Source organism: Brassica napus, chromosome C9 (assembly GCF_020379485.1).
Source record: "Brassica napus cultivar Da-Ae chromosome C9, Da-Ae, whole genome shotgun sequence".
NCBI lineage: Eukaryota > Viridiplantae > Streptophyta > Magnoliopsida > Brassicales > Brassicaceae > Brassica > Brassica napus.
Window position 1 is genome coordinate 45,549,905 of NC_063452.1, and position 10,115 is coordinate 45,560,019.

The 10,115-nt window shown below is 35.6% G+C and overlaps 2 protein-coding genes across 2 annotated transcripts; both read right to left on the bottom strand.

The window, feature by feature from the left end:
- Positions 1-1,848: 1,848 nt before the first annotated feature.
- LOC106416797 (LRR receptor-like serine/threonine-protein kinase FLS2) lies at positions 1,849-5,237 on the bottom strand. The gene is made up of 5 exons (XM_048768649.1): positions 4,999-5,237; positions 4,437-4,821; positions 4,228-4,277; positions 4,036-4,148; positions 1,849-3,622 (listed from the first exon to the last, which is right to left on the bottom strand). The coding sequence occupies exon 5, from the start codon at positions 3,287-3,289 to the stop codon at positions 2,030-2,032; it is 1,260 nt and encodes a 419-aa protein (XP_048624606.1). The 5' UTR covers positions 3,290-3,622; positions 4,036-4,148; positions 4,228-4,277; positions 4,437-4,821; positions 4,999-5,237; the 3' UTR covers positions 1,849-2,029.
- Positions 4,653-6,193, bottom strand: LOC125575391 (F-box/kelch-repeat protein At4g39560-like). Its single transcript, XM_048768035.1, has 3 exons — positions 5,488-6,193; positions 4,999-5,310; positions 4,653-4,765 (listed from the first exon to the last, which is right to left on the bottom strand). The coding sequence occupies exons 1-3, from the start codon at positions 6,191-6,193 to the stop codon at positions 4,653-4,655; spliced, it is 1,131 nt and encodes a 376-aa protein (XP_048623992.1).
- Positions 6,194-10,115: the final 3,922 nt, after the last annotated feature.

The following is a 10,115-nucleotide window of genomic DNA, read 5'->3' on the forward strand; positions in this document are numbered from 1 at the left end:
TTGCGCATTTATATTTGTTTCCAAACTGATGCTGTGTAGATTCAATCGTCCGTCTTCTTTACCTGCATTTCTAGGGAATGTGGAAATCTGAAATTAGAGGGTAAATATTCAATTTCGGGGTTGTATGTCATGTATTTCGAATATGTGTGTTTTCTAAAATCTGATAAAATTTGAATTCATTTGTCAAACATAAGAATGATAGCTGATGGTCCTCATGTTAAATTGTAGAAAGTGCAGAGTATAAGACCATAAAAAATGGATCGTATGGAAGCAAAAGTAATGACGTGATCCTCAACGACTAATTCTCCTGGTAACTATATTGTCCATCATCATTGTCTGAATACAAATTCTCCCTCCTTCCTATGTAAAAAGAACCCAAACAGATTCTCTGATCAGATAATGAAAAAACCAATGATCAAAGGAAAAGAGAGTATGATTTAGAAAACAAATTTTAAGTTCTAATTATTTACAATCCTACGATTTAGAATTATTATTTTTAATATAATTATATTATATAATGCATCATGTATACCACACACAAATAAAACAATATTCTAAGCTTACTTAAAATTTCATGAACTTTTAATATAATTTAAACATTAACTCAAAAAAATATATATATATATATATATTTTTTTTTGACAGCAACTCAAAAATATATAAGGTTAATGAAAAAATAACCTTGAATTACCATATGAGACTTCTAATTTATTTTTTAGAAAAAAACGTATAATAGTTATTACTTGGTTCAACAAAAAAAAACAATTTCATATATATTATTAGAAGATCATGAAAAAAAATTAGCGACTTAAACTACTGATACGAATTTGAAACAAGTCAAAGAAGAAAAATGAGTAGTCAACATGACAAAAAATAACAACATTGTATTTGAATAACATATAACCGTACAAATAGAACATAATCCTTACAATAAAATAGATCGAAAAATCAACAATGCCAAAATAAAATATAACATAGCTTTATGAAAACAACTTTAACAATTGAATTATGAATTTTTTTTAATCGCAACGACATTGTATTTCCATATCATAAGATAAAACATGTTTAATCAAAAAATGATCAACATAAACATTTACGTATAATATATAACCAAACATTTTCAAACTCACTCACACCAGCATAATTACACACCAGCATATATACAAACCATAAAATCATACAAAAAATAATAATCTAGATCACAAGTAAAGTATATATCCCGCCCGTACCCTAGTATATATATACATATATGTTTTTCGCTCTGAAAATTTCGTTATACACTAGTATTCAAAACCAAGTGGTTAAAAAACTCCTGTCGATACACATCCGATGAGGTACCAAACTATTGTTCACTATATGGGACAAAACTGACCAAAAGTTTGGTTAAATATAACTAGGATGCATCTTATTCACCGCAAAAGGTTCATAGAAGTTGAATTATTGGAGACTCGTCTTCCATTTTGAAATGTTAGGGACACATTATCACGGTTAAAAACAAAAGACTTAGATGTATGCACTCAGTGTGACGAAAATGAAAGGAAGTGAAGGTTATCGATATAGGTACAATTTGAAGGAGACTGCCACTCACTCGTCTAGTATGTAGTCCAAGATAAAGTTAGTGATTTCACAATGGACAACATGATCAACACATATATATTGATGGTATAATACAGGCTCAAATAATTGGGCCCAAAGGGGAAAGCCCAACCAAACTCGTCTTTTTATCGCCATATACAATTGAGTCAGCTCTTATCTAATCATCAACTCGGACCCCGAAATCCAGTACGCATCTACGTATTAATTACTAAAAAGGTTATAAACTAACATTACGTTGTTTAGAGAATACAATAAGAAAACATCGTCTCCCAACGGCATTTTATTAACTTAATCACATGTTAATGCTTAGGGATAAGCAATTGCCGGAAGACAAGACCCTAGTAAAGTTTCAGATGATCAAAAAGATCCGACACGACAGGAAGATTCAAAACATGGCAAAAAAAGACAGATGAATGGTGAAATCAGCAAGTAATCAAGGAATCACACGGCTATACTTTCTACATTCCGTAAGCGATCTCTGTTCTTGACCCTGGCAAAAGAAAAAAGTCGCCGGACACCAGGAGAAGCAGTTCCCGGCGAGCTGCACGTTCGCAGAACCAGGCTTGAGCGCCATCAAAGGACCCGGTACGACTCCGAATAAAAAGTTCCCGCCTAGTAAAAGCCTCTGAAACGCGGCGAAATCAGATCCGGGAGATACGGTTTTCCAGACGTACTGAGTCGGAATCATACCGGAGAAGCTATTGTTCTCTAACGACAAAGCTGAGAGCTTCGGTAAGAGACCCATGAACAGAGGTAACGAGCCTCGGATCTGGTTGTTGCTGAGATCAACGGATATTAACTCGCTGGGGAGACCCGAGGGTGAGTAGTAAGGTGAATCTAAAGAGGTGAAGCCATTGAAGGAGAGAGTAAGCTGTTGCAGAGTTTGATGAGTGAAGATGAACGACGGGACCGAGCCACTGAGTTTGTTGTGGCTAAGATCCACCACTTCAAGAGATGTTAAGTTTCTGAAGCTCTCTGGGATCGTTCCTTCCATGAGGTTGTTCCGCATTGAGATTTGAACTACTGAACCGGGTAAGGATAACGGGACCCGACCGGAGATCCGGTTATCGCTCGCGTCTAGGTAATTCAAGTTCTTCAGCGAGCTCAGATCGGGGAACTCGCCGGAGATGTTGTTGAGCTGGATTTCTAGCCGTTTAAGGCTGGAAAGATTGTTAAAACTCGCCGGAACGGACCCGGAGAGGCGGCTGTTGTCGAGGAGGAGCTCCTCGAGAGCTGGCATGGACCCGAGAGAATCGGGTACGGATCCTGAGAAGGAGTTACCGGAAAGGTATAGGCTGGTGAGGCGGGTGAGGTTGGAGAGGCAGTCCGGAAGAGGACCGAAGAAGTAGTTGCCGGAGAGATCGAGGGACTGGAGATAAGGAAAGTTGAAGGAGACGGAGGAGAGGGACCCGGAGTAACCGGCGTGGTCGAGGCTGAGGTCTGTGACCCGACCCGATCCGGAAACGACGGTGTCGCAGCGGAAGCCACAAGTGAATGTCTCGCCGGATAAACCGTCGCAGGGATCGACGGAGAAGTCCCAGGAGCTGAGGCAAGAGCCGGGGGTTATCGATTTCGCATCCACAGAGTTCTTGAACTCTTTAAGAGCTGCCACGTCAGCCCAGAAAGTCTTGGACTCTACTGAAGACAAAGTGAGCAAAACAAGAAGAAGAAGAAGAGACAGAAGAGAAGTCATGTTTGGATTCTGAGACAGACTGAAGAAAGAATAAGTGAAAATAGAACCGTTGGATGAGAAGAGAAAGGTGTTGTGACTTGTGATAGATCTTAGTGAGCGTTCTTGTTCTGACACTTGAATGACTGAAGAATTTATAGAATTGATGATTTAGATATTAATATATGGTACAGGTAACATAATCATGTGTGTGATGGTCCATCCGACATATTCGTGGAGACAAGTATTGTACAGTGAGGTATGGTTGGCCCTATCAACATCCACCGTAAACTCAGATGTAAGATGATGCTTCTTTCTAGATTCCAAAGCTGAACAACTCGTGACTTCGGATTATTACTAGACATATTATTAACAAATACAGTTTAGAAAGTTATACTTTTAGTTGTCATCGAAACATGTCATAACAAATTGAACACACATTGTCAATTCCTAAAATTAAAGTATTGGTTGTTGACCAAAAAAAAAACACTTTCAAGAAAAAGTCTTTTAGAAGTAATCATAGCCTTATAGGGAATCAAGTTGGTGCGATAATATGCAGCTGTTGCAAGCAAAGGCTCCAAATCATTGGCTCTAACTAACTTATCAATCGATGGAAGAAGAAGACAATGTTCGAATATGATTGAATGGATCCCACTCATTGGCGTTAGGTGTCTAAAAGTCCTAAACCTTTGCCAGGAGGGACTTTTAAAACATGCTGATGGGGTGGTAACCAAGGCTATGCAGAGAGAAGTAAAGCAAAAGGTACTAACAAAATATTTAGAACCATCTGAATTTGGTATCGTCATCATTGTTTCTCCGTGTGTTGTTCTTCAAGAATTGTCTCACCTTTGTTAATCTTGAACACAAATATATTTCCTATAATCTGCATGCACAGCTTAAGTGTATTAGTTGATAGAAAAGATGCATCAACGTGCATAAACAAAGCAGAATCAAGTGCTTACATCGAGCTGAACTACATGATGTGGATCCTTGCATGGAGTATTCGTTTCTTCTGCTCGAGTGTAATGCATCAGTTCATGAATAGATACCAGAGATAGACAACACATCAGTTCATGAATTAACCATATCACATTATTTGCATTTGTCACTATGAAGAGATGAGTACTTGGACATCAGCACTAAAATATATGTAGGAGAAACAAAACCCTACATCAGTTGCGTCTTCTTATCAGAGAACTGAAGAATGGAATGGGAAATCTGTGTAATGGAGACACAAAGCTGATGGAAACTTTGGACAGAGTTATGCCAACCAAAAATATTACACTTATCACTACTACCATCAACAGCAACTTATTCTGATTCCCAGGAGAAATCTCAGGCTAAAACTCGGTACTTACAATCCAAGCAGCTAGCTAGCTAGAACAGCTCAATCTGCATCTGGAGATGCCAAGAAAAAGAATAAAACAACAGCAGCGGTATCTTCTTCACTACATCCAGCAACAGTAGTTGCAAAGAGAAGGAAGATGTCATTGACAGAGGCTATTTGTGGGATTTAAGGAGCAGTGATATTCAGTATATGCTGTTATCTTAAAGGCCTGAAAAAGAGAGTAAACATTTCCACTAGTAAAAACCAAAAATCAATTCGGAGAAACAGAGGACAAGCTCAAAAGAAAATTAATAAGAAGAGATACAAAAAATAACAAGATTTTGAGTAGTTTTGGAAAAATTAAAGTGGCAAAAGTTCAGAGAGTGACAGAAACAGAATGCAAAACCTTCTTGTGGGGCTTTAAAAGGTTCAACAGGCATGAGAATATTAGACCGTTCAATGTTGCCCCAGATCTCGCCTCCTTGGAGTCTCTCCAATGAAATCTCCGCCGACCAAATATGATGAAGATATCCCTCCAATGAAATCTTGTCCCAGAAAAGCACAATCTTCCCGCCGGAGCTGCACATTCTGGCACCTGGACGTAAACGTTCGAACCTGAACTTTTTCCAACATTTGGGCATCTTGAACGGGGGTCGACCATCCATGATCCACTTTTCTTCCCAACGATCAATAATCTGATCACCATAGTGGACAAGTCCTGGAAAGAAAGAGATCCTGGTAGAGAGATCTAAAAGTAAAACCCCTGACCGCCTCTACATTCATCACCCTCTCTGTTTCACGCAGATCCAACCCACCCGGCTCGCACCAAAATATAACTCCGTTTTTGCTAAGACAAAAGAGCAAGTTATCAACCATAACCTTGTTCCCCATTTACCTTCCCTCGGCGAGTAGTAAAACGTTCTCTCCTTTTCGTCCAACGCATAAACCTTTTGATCCCTCACCATACTGCTGTGGATATGCTTCTTCCGTTTCGGCATAGGCGGCAAAGGATTCCAAGTCTGAGTCTCCCGGTCGAATACCTCTCCATAGTTACCATGGACATCACAGCCTCCAAACACGTATATCTTCCCGTCTACAACACCAGCAGCTCCGTAAGCTCGAGCCGCTCCCATGGAAGGGACAGGGTGCCACACGTGAGTCCCACAATCCAAGCGCCAGACATCTGAAGTGCGCTGCTCTCCCTTTATTAACCCACCGATTACATATATGCTACAATCCAGCACCACCACGGAGGATGCTTCCAGAGGCTGGGAGGGGAGCGAAGGGATCTGAATCAGATCAGAGGCGTCTAGGGTTTTTCTACGGCGGAGGATATACCATCGCACGCTTGGAACAGGAGTAGGGATTCGTAAGCATACGTAGACGTATGTTTCGGTGCGACCAATCAGCGATCGGATCTTGTAGAGATCAGTCGACGCCACTAGAGAGTGATAGCGTTGGGAGACCATAGATAAGGCCGCGAGGTCTCGTCTCGAGACTCTAGCAAGGCAGTTCAGAACCAAATCATCTGGCAAACACGATAACGGAAACGCTTCTCTCTTGGTCTTCTTCGCACGGGGCTGCTCTTCGGAATTGGACATCGAACTCCAACAGGTTTTTTTTTTCTTTTTCTATTTCAAAGATGTTTGTTTATATAGGAGGCATTACAATTTTAGAAAAGTAACCGACACCAAAAACAAAACACAAGTGGGATTAGAAGAACTCTTGATAACATGTATTTATCTTTTGTAACAGATTTCTATTTATCTCTCTCATGTTTTAAAACCATGCTTAAAATTTAACCATATTATCCTAAAATGTCATTCAAACAAGGTTAATAAACAAAAAATAGAAATCTATATTTTAAAGCGAAGAAAAAAATAAAACAACAATTTCTACCAATAATTCTATTTATCTCTTTCATCTTTTAACCTATGGTAAAAGGGATAATTTGCAAAATACCCTATTTAGGATTTGAAATTTGAAAAATATACTGCATTTTTTTGAAAAGTACACGTATTCATATGTAATAAAACCTTTTTCCCCATGATTTAATAAATAAATAAAATTTTGAAATCACAAATAACTTTATTTATTTATTAGAGATGAAGCAATTAATCCTCAAATATTCAAAACATTTAATTATTAAATATTTAAAATATGTACATGACTTTTAATTATGGAAAGTATTTAATAATGTACTTATTCTATTCGTTTGTTTGGACTTTGGAGCTTCTAATTTATCAGAGCAGATCCACAAAAAGTAGATATATATCGGTGACATTTGTTTCTCTGTCAGCTAAAATGATTTCGGACTATGACACACAACTAATAATCTCGTTACATAATATTCATGGAAACAAAAGGTTAAGATTGAGTCATCAAAGACTGAAAATCAGGTAAAACAGAGGGTTGAAAAGAGGCCTTCTAACTCAAATGTTAATGACATAGCAGGAGACAAATGGTTAAGTCCAGGCTGCCCCAAGTGTAGAAGCCACTAACTCATATTTTTTCATGTCCGGAATAGGAATATTGCTTATACATAAGTGTATTTTTCAAAAATAATAATAAATGTAGTATTTTTCAAAATATAATCTCATTTGAATGTATTTTCCAAAATTTCCCTAAAATTTCCTAAAATGTTATTTAGGGGGTGTTAGTAAGATTTAAAGAATTTCTTATTATTGGTTTATATATTTCACGTTTTATTGGGATGATTATTTTATAATTCTATACAAAATCTTTCGACGTTATTCCAAAAGTTTGGATTTTAACAATTCTATAAATCTATTAAAATTAGTTCCGGGAGTTGTATTTTTAACTATTTAACTCATAGAACAAGATTTTGAGAATACTACATATATATTTTAGATTCTTAAAATCGTTATAGTAATTTATTTTCCTAAATTTTCACAATAAACAACATTCTCTCCAACTCTTTCCAAATTCAACAGATTTTTCAACTTTTAAAATCAACAAACTATATATAAATCTTACTCCCACTAACACCCCTTAAACATGTTTAATAAACAAAAATAAAATTCTATATTTTAAAGCCAAAAATTATAATCACAACATCTACCAATCAAACCCTATAAGCATTTGTACATAAGACTGCAAATTCTATTTGCGCCAAGTGAACATTCACATATTTGATTAAGCAATGCATTATTTCTTGTCAAATATATAATAAATTTTTGGAATAATTAATGAGAAAATCTTATATATTAAAACAGAAGTCATAACTTTGATTTATGTGTGATTTTTTAAAAAATGGACTTAATGGACATATTCCTAGAAAATCCTGTTACATTTAATATATAATCTTATCATTTAATTTTTGGACCTACTAGAAATTTTTATTGGGCTATCAATAATTGAATTTAAATAATGAATGATCCATTGGTTTTATAAATAGTATAAATTAAATAGATATAATTTAATATTGTAATACTATACCTCTATATGCTAAATATTTAAATATTTGTCAATGTTAAATTTTAAAATTATAAAGATTTTTTTTAAATAACAAAAATCAGATTATCTAACAATGATTAATCTTTACTACCTTAAACCAATGAAAACAAATTTTAAACTATATAGGTTATTTTAAAAATTAAACAAAAACTAAATGTTTATTATTTACTCGATTATATAAATCAACGAAGCGAAAATTTTAATTTTTTAAAAACTTTATAAATTTGTGAAATGTTACAATATATTTGAATATGACAATAAAACAATATTTCACTAATCTTTATATGTGAGTTACGATTTTAATAATGAAATAATAATCCAAAAATATATATACAGAAGAAGATACAAATATATATAAAGTTTGAAACAATCTATTCAATGAAAAAAAATATACAGTAAACTTATTTTGTTTTAAAAATTGATAGACACATATATATTATAATATATACCAATTTAGAATTAAAAACAAAATATTTATATAAAAAAAAATGAAAACAAAAACTCGCGCGGTTGCGCGGATCGAGATCTAGTTGTTATTTAAATCTTTAACTTTCAAATTTGGTTAAAAAAAGCTATGCCAGGGCGTGTGGTCGACGCGATGGGAGTACCTATTGATGGAAGAGAGGCTCTAAGCGATCACGAGCAAAGACGTGTCGAAGTGAAAGCTCCTGGGATTCTTGAACGTAAATCAGTGCACGAGAAAAAGCATGAACTTTCTCTCGGACCATTTAAACCTCAATTAAATTTGATTAAACCAAATTAAAGACAACTTTAACTCGGATAACAGATTGATTTAACCACCGTTTCTAATTTTTGTTAAATCCAAAAAATGTTGTTTAAAATTGTATCCCGAAAGAAATCGAACCTATGACCAAAGCTACACTCGTTAAATGATAGAGACAATAAAGGAGAATGTAACAGGTGAATCTTTCAGAGAGATCGTTATAAACCCAAACCACTAGACCACTTACAATTTTATGAAAGTTTTACGTGTATATATGATTTATATACGTAATATTTTGTGTCATCTTCTCCAAGGGCTGTCGCTTATTTTATATTCATCAAAACTCTGTTTAACTCTCGTTTTTCGTGGTTTGTGCATTTATATGATAGATTTGAACTGTATTCTTCCATTAATAAGCTTAACACACTAAAATCCATATTAATTTCGCTATCTCCGATTTTAACACCGATTTGGACCAAATCACCTCGGCCATGGACCACCGAACGCTTAACCACCGTGTAATCGATGAAGCAGAGGCTCATGGAGAACATCGTGGAGAAGGGACTTGGACGAAGAGAGGATTCCGATGCACTTTTTAAAATTTTAAAACGATGTTATTTAGTTTAAGAGAAATTAGGGATCAACTATTCATGAAAGATGATTTTTCTATTTCAAAGTAGAAAATGATCCAACTATTCATGATTAAGGACAACCTATAAAAAGAAGATCCAAATCCTAGAATAAGAGATCAACTATACATTGTATTCCTTACTCTCTTGATCAATTATAAATTACTTTTGGTCCTTGATCCTACTCTTTATTGCTTATTGTTTTCATAGTATCTACCCTACGATTACATGACAATGATAGAAAGGGAACATAACGAGCAAACCTTCTGCCACCTCGGTCTAACTCGAATTATGAACCCAACTCGCAACCATGCGGAACTTTAAGTCTAAAGAAACGATTCAAGAATAAAACATAGCACAAGTTTTAAACGACAACATAAAACAAGACGCTCCCAAGGTTTTGCCTTACATAAAGGATGTTAGAAACCTTAAAACCACACAAGATGGCATTTAGGATAATTAAAATGCAAAAGATCTAAATAGAGATTATTATGCTTCATCAAACGGTAACAGACGCACATTTCACCATGTCAAACAGCCCATCCTCAAAGACAACATCACATGACTCCATAATACCCCAAACCTCTACTCCTTGGCGCCTCTCGAAAGCGATATCTGCACAGCAAATGACCTCATTGCCGTCATGCTTTTTAGGAAATAAGAGAGCCATCTTCTTCTCACCGCACTCCGCCG